Consider the following 12,043-nt stretch of genomic DNA (forward strand, 5'->3'; position numbering starts at 1 on the left):
TTTTAAGCAAGTTATTTGTTTTAACGAGCTTTTGCGATATAATTTTTTCATGAGAATGCCATTTCCAAGTTTTAGTAATTTGTTGCTCGTAAAACGTTCGGAGTGACAAATATTTTTTTTCAGTTTTTTGACTTATAAAAAAAAACCGTTAATTGGATTTTTTTAAAAATATATTTGTTTGGTATCACGTTACAATAGGGAGTGCAATACATCGAGTATAGCTTCGGCTGTGTGGTACGTAGTCGCGTCATCCTGTTGAAACCAAATGGTGCCAATATCCTTCTCTTCAATTTTTTTGAACACAAATTTGTTCAACAGGCCCGATAACGATCGCCATTGCCTGTAACGGCGACTTCTTCCTCATTTTCTAAGAAAAATGGTTCAATTATGTCTGGACCGAAATCCACACCAAACAGTGACTCGTTTTGGGTGTATCGTTCAGCGGAAGTATAAAACTATATAAAGAAATAAGCACTAATTTAATTCAAATCTTTAGCGCTGTTGGTACTTTAGATATTTTTGGTTAATCAAAATGTTCACCTTTTTGTAAAAAACCTCCAACTCATTTTTTTGGAGTTATTTCTGCATCTTTTTTCATTATTATCTGTATAATAAAATTTATTTAAAGTCGATATTTCTACTAGTTTTTGAGCTATGGACGACGAAAAAAACTTCCCGAACGTACTGAAGTACGAACACACGCACGCACAGACATCTCTCTAAAAATCTTCGGCTCTAGGGACCTTGAAACGTCGAGAAATGTTAAGATTTTCAATTCGACAAATCGGACTGATTATAAAAACTTCCTATAGGAAGTTTATAATTTGCACACGATGCGAGAAAAATAAAAGAGGAAACGGGGTGAGAGTAGAACCAACCAAGAAATAACTTTAATGTTTTTTCTTAAAAAAACTCATTTCCAAAAAATTAATACTTATGTCAAATTTTAAAAGCCAGCATATATCAAAACTGTTAACAAAAACTCTTTTATCTCATTGATGATTTATAGGGAGGAATAGAGTTTGCTGGAGTTCTAATTAAAGCCCTAATATTTGCCGATAATGTTGTTCTTTTTGCTTACTCTCCAGAAACGTTCCAACTATTTATCAACCGTCTCGAAGTAAACAGCAATTTGTAGAATCTAACGGTCAATTTAAACAAATCAAAGGCGTTGTTTTTAAACACGAATCTTGTAGATTGGCTAGAAATGAGAAATTGCACTTCAACCATTAACCATAAATTATTAACAAATTTAGAAAAACTATGCATATAGCATTTTTATGAATCAAATTTATTTCAGGAGTCAAATGAACCAACTCTATGACTGTTTTATTAATTAATTTGATTAAAGAAAATTGTGAACGCCTTCAAACAGACGACATTTAAAAGCTCAATTTGTTTCATAATTAAATCAAAGAGCTCTGAACATAATCCGCTCAGAACTCTACTCTACTCTGCTTGCTCATACTCTTCTCAGAGCTCAGCTCTGAACTAAAAAAGAAAAACGCCAAATGCCGATGCAATTTGGAGCAAAAATGGCGGAAAAGACTTAGAAAAGTAAATCAAATTTTAAATTCTTAGTGTTAAAAACAAGGTAATTATAGTTTGATGAATTTCAGATTAAAATATGAAGTTGCATGTGTGACTCCAGATTTTAATTACAATGAGAGTTTTTATTATTATCACATCCATCATAAATCAAAGTTGTTTTTTAACGTAAAACTTTTTGTCAATCAGCATCACATCGTAATCAGCTGAACAACGATCAGCATAGCAAAAAAGCAGTCACGCCTAACTAGACGTTTGTGAATTTACCCTTTTTTTTGCCTTTTCCTTTTCTTTTTGTATGTTTTCAAAATTTAAAACTATAATTAAGAAAGAACATTGTTCAAAGATTGTCAATCGGGCAGACTGAAATAAGACTGTAGACTTATAAGATTTTAGTTGAGCTAATCTTCTAAGAAAATGGAATTATCTAAAAACGTTTATTAACAGTGGTACACTACAATCTTTTTTAATGTTTTTAAAACTGAACAGACAATTTACTATTCACATTTTTAAAGAATTTAACATTAATAACTAAATAGAAAGAAATAGAAGCCAACAGAACTACAAGAAATGGACGAAAACCAACCTTAACTTGAAGCTTTCTTGCCTCACATCAAAGGTCTGACACCCAAATTTAAAAAAGCTTGCAATTTTTATGTAGTGCAATCTTTCCACGGGTTGGCATTATTGTTAAAAACGCTTTCAGGCAAATGGCTGGCTCGTAGAAATTCTAGCCGAGAGGCCCAAGTTTCAACTACTTTTTTCAGCAATATTACGGACCATTATTAACTTCCCATAGGAAGTTATTGTAATGGGTCCGATTTGTCAAATTGAAAATTTTGACATTTCTCGACGTTTCAAGGTCCCTAGAGTCGTAATAAAAGATTTTTAGAAAGAAATCTGTGCGTGCGTGTGTACGTACGTTCGTACGTCCGTACGTTCGCGACGTTTTTTTCGTCCTACAAGAAAAAGAAAAAATATCGATGTCAAATAAATTTTGTTATACAGAAAATAAGGCAAAAAATTGCAGAAAGGGCTCTTAAGAAAATTGCATGTGTGGTTTTTTCACCATAGCAGTTTGAAAAAAAGGTGAACATTTTGGTTAACCCTAAATATCTTACGAACCAAAAACGCTAGAGACTTGATTTAAATTTTATATAATATATTGAAACGTGATATTAAAGAAATATATTTTTTTTAAAAAAATCCATTTAACGGTTTTTTTATAAATCAAAAAATCTGAAGAAAAAAATTTGTCACCTCCAAAATTTTACGCCTAAAATATGATTTCATCTCCAAAACAACTTTGTGCAACGAAGAATAATGTTTTTGACATCTGATACAATTTTGAGAAAAATCGAATTGACAGTTTGTTTTTACAAAAAATAAAAACCTAAAAAAAAAATGTATAGAAGTTGGTAAAAATTGATGTTCGACTCAAATATCTTTTCAAAACTTTGAAATATTGGCTTCAAACTTATTTTACCTTATAAGAAATATTATTACCACATTCGATAAAATTTTGAAAAAAATCGAACTGACAGGTTTTTTACAAAAAAATAAAAACCGAAAAAAATTAACAAAAGTTGGTAAAAAATGATTTTTGACTCAAATATCTTTTCAAAAATTTTAAATATTGGCTTCAAACTTATTTTATCTTATAAGAAATATTATTACCACATTCGATAAAATTTTGAAAAAAATCGAACTGACAGGTTTTTTACAAAAAATTAAAAACCGAAAAAAAATTAACAAAATTTGGTAAAAAATGATTTTCGACTCAAATATCTTTTCAAAAATTAAAAATTTTGGCTTCAAACTTATTTTATTTTACAGAAAATATTGTTTTCGATATTCAGTAATTTTTATATAAAAATCCAACAGTCCTTTTTTCATAAAATATAAAATCTACAAAAAATAGTACGCAAATTTGGTAAAAATTGATACGAGTACATATAGACAAACTTTTAAGCAAGACAAATCGACAGACGGGATGGGAAGTTATCAGTGTGGGTCGCATCCCAGCCTCTTTTTTTGGAAATAAATTTACACGATTTTCAAGTTCAGGAGTAAGTCTATTGACTGTTTAATAGTAAGCTTAACTGAGCATAAATCAAATGACACCTGTCAAAAGGGCCAACCCCGAAAAATTTTGTTTGCCATATTGAAAACACGTCAAAACTAAAACACCCGTTTTTGATTGATTATCAAACTTCAAAAATTGATGTATCAAACATGTTTCTAGACTAAGTCCTATTTTAAAATACAAAAAAAACTCTCAAACAAAATGTGTATGAACCTAAATAAATAAAATAGAATTGAATAGTACCTTACATCATCATTTTCTACACTCAATGGTCCTCATCCATTAACTTTTTTTTTTTTAATAAATCTACTAACGAAAATTCCCATTTTAGCTTCATTGAACTTAAACAATAAAGCAATCAAAAATACCTACCGTTTTACTTCTTTCTGTTGTGTTGTATTGTATTTGAAGTGCACTTTTTATGGTAATAATAAAATAAGATACTCGAATTATGTCTATTTAAAAAAATAAAGTGTCACCACACAATTCCATTGTGACACCAATTGAATAAAGTGCTTGCTTCAATTACCATATTAACGAGTACTATTCAAATTGTAACGAGCGTTCTTTTATCATTCTCTTTTTTCTGTTCTTTATTTTTCAGATATCAACCTTAAAATTCAGTATTTAATGCATTCCATATAGCTAAGCAAAAACCGAAGGCAAAAATCAATTTTGTTTCGAATTGAACTTCCAGCTTTTGCGTGAAGTTCGCATAGATATCGCCAAAATACTTGCCAAATATATTCAATTTATAGAATTATACGAGTATCACTGCTCACACTCTGATCTGATTGAAGAGCTCTGTCTCGTGAATTCAATTTTAATCTCATCATCATCAAGTTAACACTTAAGATAACCACACGTCAGGAATTTAATAACTTCACAACAACAGCAACAACATGACGAAGAAGTACGAATTCGATTGGATCATTCCGGTTCCGCCGGAGCTAACAACAGGATTGGTTTTCGATCGGTGGTTCGAAGACAAAGATACAACCGATTTTGAAAAGGACGCTTTGTTTCGAGTCGATGAATATGGTTTCTTTTTGTACTGGAAGAGCGAATCAAAGGTAATTTATACTTTACATATGTACTTTTGTGTTATTTGCTTTAGTGCTTAAGATCGTATCGTTTAAACTCGGGTAGATGACTTTAGTAGAGATGATCTTCTAAATTGTTGCATGCGAAATACTCTTAAATTCTTTTGAAAGTGTTTTCTTAGGATTCAAAAAACAAAACCCAATTTCTCTGAAATTGCTTTACCTACCAGTTGACCTAGTCAGCTTATTGGCTGTGTGACATAGTGCGCCATCCTACATAAACAGCAGAGGTCCTCCAAATCCATGTCTTCAATTTAAGTGACAAAAAAAAAACTGTCGTAGGTCTGTATTTGCCATCGTCCTTATTGCCTCGCCTTATTTTTGATTTTATATTCTTTAGGTGTATTCGATTTTTACAATTTTCCAAGCTCCAGATACGATGATTTTGTTTGTTAATGTATCCACCGCAATGAAAATGCGCCTCGTCAGCTGCTCAATGCCAATACTTTAAACCATTTACAAGGCGAATGGTCACGTGCTGAGTCAAATACACATTGTATGCGAAAAATTCGTGGTCACAACTTGTTGGGATACAATAAGACACTGCCGTTGCCCACTTCTCTTTTACCACACAGATATGAACTCTTAGGAATATCCTTCTTTAACAATATGGCCTCTAAAAAGGCAGATCCAATACAACCATTCTTACTGAATGTGTGTCCAAAACTCTTAACTAATAAGAGAAAGGGAATGAAGTGGACGTTATCACTGCAGCCCTTAGTAAAGTTTTCAGTCACTAAATTATTTATTTTAAACTTAAAGCCCTTGATTTCGCACACTTTTTTATTTCATGGCTCAGATCGTACCTTAAGAACCGCAGATATATTTTTATATATATATATATATATATATATATTTATATATATATTTTTAGGCGTACATTCCCGATCTTTACTTTACTTTAGTTGGCGCTACAGCGCATTATGCTTCTGAGTCTCAAGTAATAACTTTCGCCAGCTTACTCGATCTCTAGCTTGCTGCTCGACATGCCCTAGCCATCTTAAGCGTTGTACACTAAGTTTTTTGACCAGTGGCAAGTCGCTGTATAGCTCGTATAACTCCTGATTAATTATTCTTCTCCGCCAGATGTTACTTTGCCTGTCGACACAAACCGGACCATAGATCGTACGCAGAACCTTACTCTCGAAGATCCTAAGAGGTCCTTCATCCAACTGGGAGAGGGTCCATGCTTCTGCATCATACAGCAAGACTGGGATGATTTAAGTTTTGTACCGTATCTCTTTGGTACTTCGCGATAGCTCCTTATTCCTCAATTACTTACTTAGGCCAAAGAAATAGCGATTAGCAAGGGTAATTCTGCGTTTGATTTTAGCGCTGGTGTCATTTGCAGAATTAACAGCAGTGTCCAGATAAACAAATTCGTTTACCACCTCGAATTCCCAATCACCGATCCCATTTATGCGAACTCAGAAGTCCCTCAAGGGAGCCACCTTGGTTCTTTGTTATTTGTCTTAGCTATCAACGGCGTTATAAATGCCCTTGATAATTCAACTGTCTCCAATTACGCTGATGACTAGAAAATAACGATTCTGTCTTACTCCTAAATGATCTTGAATTATTTCAGACTTGGAGCTGCAAAAATTTCTTAGAACTCAATGCCAATTCATAGAATTCACCCGTAAGCGAACTTACTGTCTGCTAGACTTCAGCATTCAATTTGTATGTTCTATTTGCAACCCAGGAGTTATTTGTGACACTCAGTTAAATTTTCGAGCTCATTTTGATTATATTATTAACAAATCCAACTCATCCCTTGGCTTCATCAAAGGTTTGTCTAAAGATGAAACCCTATGTCACTAAATCCCAATATTAGAAATCTCACTCTCAAAGAATTAAATAGATTTAAGTCTAGCTTTAAATCCTTTTTTGCAAATAGCTTGTATTAGGAGTAAATAAATAAATGAAGAAACTTAAAGACCTGGAAAACACTCCAGGAATCAGTCTCTTGGTGAAATCAAAGCCTCTAAATGGCTGGAAAATGATAACCCATGGAAATCATACATTAAAAAAACTCAATTAAAATTAAATTAAAATACTTTAGGGTACCACAATGGATCTAGTACATAGATCAAAGTGAGTAGGTCGGTGGGACTTGTGATAAGCTTCTTATAAAATTTACAATATCATGTGTTATAAAGCGCGACCTTAAACTTCGGGCTCTCAGAAGAAAGTTTACTTAAGTTTACTTACACTTTTTGATTTTTTTAAAATAAATCTAAACAAAATTGCAATCATAATACAGTTGTCAGCTGTCAAAGCGTCACCTTAATAGATCCAAAGCGCAGGCAAAGCTGGAGGTAAAATTTTAAATTGCCTAAGAATCCATTGTGTCTAAACGATTTGTCAAAATCGGCAAGACCGAAAGCGTGGTTTAGCTATAAATCGACTCATTTTCGCGGAGGTATGATACTCATTTTCTATTATGATTTCCAGCGACAAAATAGCTGTCAGAGTCAAAATAACCTAAGATTTAAATAGATACCACTAACTATACCACCCTGTACAAACATCAAGTGCTTGCATCTGCATCTCATTAAAATTGAACTCCACCCAAAAACTTTTACTGACAGAAATCTGTCATAGGAAGTGTGTGAAATTGGAACACAAACCAGTGGAACGATTCGTTTCAGTTTTGAACATAAAAGTATCAGCTGTTCAGGAAAATTAATTTCCGTCCGGAGAATAGAAAAATATATTTTTAGAGAAAAACAAATGCGCAATTACACTTTTTTTCCTCAAAAAAAGTTCTTTGTGTGATTTTTGATCGATCAGGTTATAATTTTCATTCTAATCAAAGAAAAACACCGTCAAATATCAATTCAAAAAAAAATCCGGTTTGATTTTAATGATGGCTATAACTGGCGCATAAAGAAGTTTTTGGCCCTTAAAGAACACTTCCTGAAAAATATAGAAGATTTCAGATTGCCAGAACAAAACTGACATTATCAAATTTTGGAGCAAGTTTTTGCTTACAAGTTCTATCTATCAAAATCTTTTTGAGATCTCAATGGCACTTTGACTTTTGCAAAATTAGTTGGTGAAACATATTTTTAGGTTAGAACTAGAATAGGTGTCAGTTTATATTTCTAAGATCTCAGAGATTTAAATATTGTCGGAAATACAAAGAAAATTTCTCACTTTTTCTGTCAGAAATCAAAAACAGAATTTGTATGATTCATTTTCTCAAGGATTCTATATCGCACAATTAAAAAAAGATGAAAATAAATGCTAACCTTATTTGACTGCTAGGTCTCAAGTAGCACAAAATTTCAAAATACACCAAAATATTTGGGGTATATTTTACACTTTCGTGATATACTTTTTGAATATAAAAAATACACCACTTTTTGGTGCAATATTTGAACATTAAATTTCGATTTAGTGTAAATTATACCGCGTCCCCGTTTAAAATTTACACTAGCTGTACAAAAAGTATACCGTATTTTGGTATTTAAGTTTTGCTAGTGGTATACAAATTGTTCTGGTAACTAGAATAAATAATACTTCAGAGGTGTATATTGTGTTCTGAAAATAAGCTCAATTTTTACACCTCAATGGTATACAATTTACACCACTTTTTGGTGGAAAATCTTTCCCAAGAGTGTGATAAATATACGATGATTTGATGGATTAAATATACCATTAGTGTAAAAAATTCAAAACTCAGAATTCATTTTGAAACAAAATATACACCGAAGTTTATTTCTTTAATCGAAAACTAGTTTGATGAATTAAAATTTACACCATGGTTTATTTCCTGATGGAAAATGTCTATAAAAGAATTCTGATCTTTCTATGATTCTAATACATAATATGTGCGCAATAAAATCATGAATTAATATGAATTTGAGTGTCTAATTTCAAAACGAAGTACATTCTGTCGACTGATTTTCGGTCCTACCCCATCTAAAAATCGAGCGCCTTAATAATTTTACTTAATTAAAGCTTTCTAAATCGATTCGTGGAAATTCATTTTTCAAAATTCATAGTTTTTTGGTTGTTCTTAGTTTTTTTTAAATACGTGCTTATAAAAAAGTCGAAAATACCAAAAAAGTTGAATAATTCATTGAAAATATATAATAAAATAATTAATCATAGTCTTCATTTTGAAAATGGCTGCCATTGGAATCTCATATTTACCTAAATATTTTTTGAAAAATATGGCTGCCGTGTAAAAAATACACTGATTCCTGAATCTAGAGAATAAAATGCACTAATTTAGAAAAACAAGAACAAAATACACCATTTAAGATAATTATATGCCACCTTCTAATTTCGGTACATTTATTTTGCTGAAAACTGTGCAGATTATTTACTGATGTGTATCAATTTGAGAAAATGGTATAAAAAAGCACCAAATCAAAGGAGAAACGAAAAAAATGCACCATTGTGCAAAATATATACAGGAATATTTTTCGCTATGTTTAATATATTCTAAATGGTGTAGGAAATGTCTAAAAGTTTATTCAAAACAAAAACAAAATTGGTTCATAAGAAGTAAAAATATTTATTAATATTTAGGGACATATGAAGTAGAAAAATATTTATTTATATTAAGGTACATATGTAATTGCATTAGTAATTTTTAAGTTTTAATTTTAAGCTTCAAGTCGCAACGTTCGACACGGCTCCCACTCACTAGCATCGCTCAAATTTGCCGGAAAATCTAATTGGCATTGCTTTTTCTGATTTTGTTTAGATCTCGGCCAATAAATATAGTTTCCTTTGTACCAATTGAATGGTAGGTCCTCGATAACCTGTGATTATCCTTTTCCTCGCAAACCACACAAATAAACTTTCCGAATAAAGTGGTTTCGTTAGCCATGTTTTTATTAAAAAAATATTTGCTAAGTTGACAATTGACTGAGTATATGAGATGATACTCGTATATTTCAATTCTATTTTTGGTGTATGGAATGGTGCAAATTCTACCAAAATAGTGTATTTATTAGACCCATTACCTGTGTTGTGTACATATTTCACCAAAAAAGAGTATTAATTACACCTCTTTCCTGTATGGTGTATTTAATGGTGAATATTTCACAAAAAATGAGTATTAAGTACACCTTTTCCCTGTGTGGTGTATTCATTCAAGTATATTCTACAAAAATAATGTATTAATTACACCCATTGTTATGTGTGGTGTTTTTTTTCTATACCAAACTAATAAGTGTGTTTAAGGTACACCAAACTCTCTGTAAAAAAGTAAACAATGCACAAGATGATCTTTCTTTACAATATATATTATATTTGAAATAACTTTTTTCTTAGTGAAAAAAATATAGCTAAATGTGAACTAAATGTATAAAACATTATAATGTGTGAATTAAAGGGAAAAAGACGCCTCTTTAAGCGTTAAAAGATTGTTTATTTTGTCTACATTCCATATGATATGGATGTAAACAAATAAGTTTGCATTTGATATGCTCAGCAGGATATTTTTTCAGGATAACACTTCAAATAATTATTAAATTTGAGCTACTCATTTTTGTTAATTATCAATAATTGTAGTGTGAGCACGTTAACAATTCAATGGCGATATATTCAGTCTAAGTTCAATAATGTTTTCATATTTATTTTTCACACCATGTTGTTTAGTGTATTTAATTTCCACGTTGTTTAAATGTTCCACCAAAATATAATTGCCCATTTCATTTAGTGTATTTTATCTACTAAACATAGTGTAAAAAATATACAACTTTGGTTTGTTTCAGAATCGAATAACTTTATGCACCATTAATGGTGTATTATAAAAACATCCTAGAATCAGTTTATTTTGTACACCGAATTTAAAAAAAAAGATGAAATTTTGCACAGAAAAGGCAATGGTGTATTTTGATTACCGGCATATTTTGAAAAATACACCAAAATATTAAATGTTTTTTCAATTTTCTTAGTTTCGCACCAAAATTATTGAATTTACACCAAAATATGCACCAGTGTGCTACTTGAGGTGAGACTGAATAGTAAATCATGTTTATTTTTCACTCTCCCGATCTGTCAATACGTCTAAAAATATTCTCAGACATCTTAGAAATATAAACTGGCCAAATTTTTTTACTCATCCCCGTCACAAAAAAAAATCCCAAATGACAAGTAAATTATGTTTATGACAGGTGTCAAAATACCTGACTGAAAAATAGAAACCAAAAATGGCTGCGTTCAAATGGATAGGGTATCTTGGATAGGTGGATTTTTAGATACCTTGTTGAACGATAGCTATTTTGAGATAGCTACTCGTACCAAAAAATAAAAACAACATTCAGCTGTTCACAAAAAACTGACAAACATTTAAGCTTCGAAGTCAAAATTGTTGTGAGATAGACTGGAGTTAAGACCTAGCAAATTGGTTATCTACAAAACAAGAATAAAATAAGTCTATTTTGAAGTTAAAAAAAAAGATCATAATATCTTCTAAATTCGGAGGCAAATAGCTTCTTTATCGCCTATTATGTACAGAACATCCTCAAATACAACTTCAACTAACATTTTGTATCTTTTTGCTTACCAACAAATACAAAAGGCTAAAATCAATTTTCAAGTTTCTTGAAATTCAACCATGTGTTGAATCAGCTGTTCTGTCTTTCAATTCCTTTTTTGACATCTCAGCTGTTTTTGATCAGCTGTTATCGTACACGTACAACACTAGCCAAAAGATATCCGGATACCCTATCTGTCTGAGATTTAACGCAGCCAAAAAAAAGTCGAAAAAAGGGTTGTTCACACCCGTCAGGAAAAAAACACAAATGACAAGTAAATTTTATTTATGACAGGTGTCAAAAAGTCTGATTGAGAAAGAAAGGTTTTGATCTCCCATTGAGATTTTGTTAAATAAAGCGGAACTGACCTATTATGATTGCGTTTCGATTGACGAATCCAATACTAGTACTTCAAAAAAGTTTTTGGACAAATTATGAACATTGAAATAGTTAAAATCTACTACGAAGATGGTGAACCTTTTTGTTGATAACCAATTTTTTAATTTTTTTTATTTTTCGTAAATTGTTTTGAATTGAAATTCAGTTTTTATATATAATTAATTAATTAATTAGTTTAACTAATCAGATTTGTATTTTCAACAGGAAGGTGACGTGATAGAATTGTGTCAAGTCAGTGACATAAGAGCAGGCGGCACACCAAAGGTAAGAAGAATAATAATTGTTAACAAATTTAGTATTTAATTTTAATTTTGCGTAAACTTAAATACAAGTTTATTTAGTTCTTTTATGATAATGTAATACGGCTAGAATTTGTATGCTATTATGTATGTAGTAGTTAATTATAA

At 31.1% G+C, this 12,043-nt stretch overlaps 1 protein-coding gene across 5 annotated transcripts in view; it reads left to right on the forward strand.

Moving 5' to 3' along the window:
* The window catches only part of LOC129953831 (1-phosphatidylinositol 4,5-bisphosphate phosphodiesterase), a 109,438-nt gene that overhangs the window by 53,122 nt on the left and 44,273 nt on the right, over positions 1-12,043 (forward strand). For 4 of the 5 annotated variants that reach the window (XM_056067315.1, XM_056067316.1, XM_056067317.1 and 1 more), the window contains exons 2-3: positions 4,239-4,707; positions 11,841-11,900. In XM_056067315.1, the coding sequence (XP_055923290.1) occupies positions 4,537-4,707; positions 11,841-11,900 (231 nt within the window). In that variant the 5' untranslated portion in view covers positions 4,239-4,536. Of the gene's footprint in view, positions 1-4,238; positions 4,708-11,840; positions 11,901-12,043 lie in introns of those variants that run through there. The other variant, XM_056067319.1, reaches the window with a different exon arrangement.

This window comes from Eupeodes corollae, chromosome 1 (assembly GCF_945859685.1).
Source record: "Eupeodes corollae chromosome 1, idEupCoro1.1, whole genome shotgun sequence".
Lineage (NCBI taxonomy): Eukaryota > Metazoa > Arthropoda > Insecta > Diptera > Syrphidae > Eupeodes > Eupeodes corollae.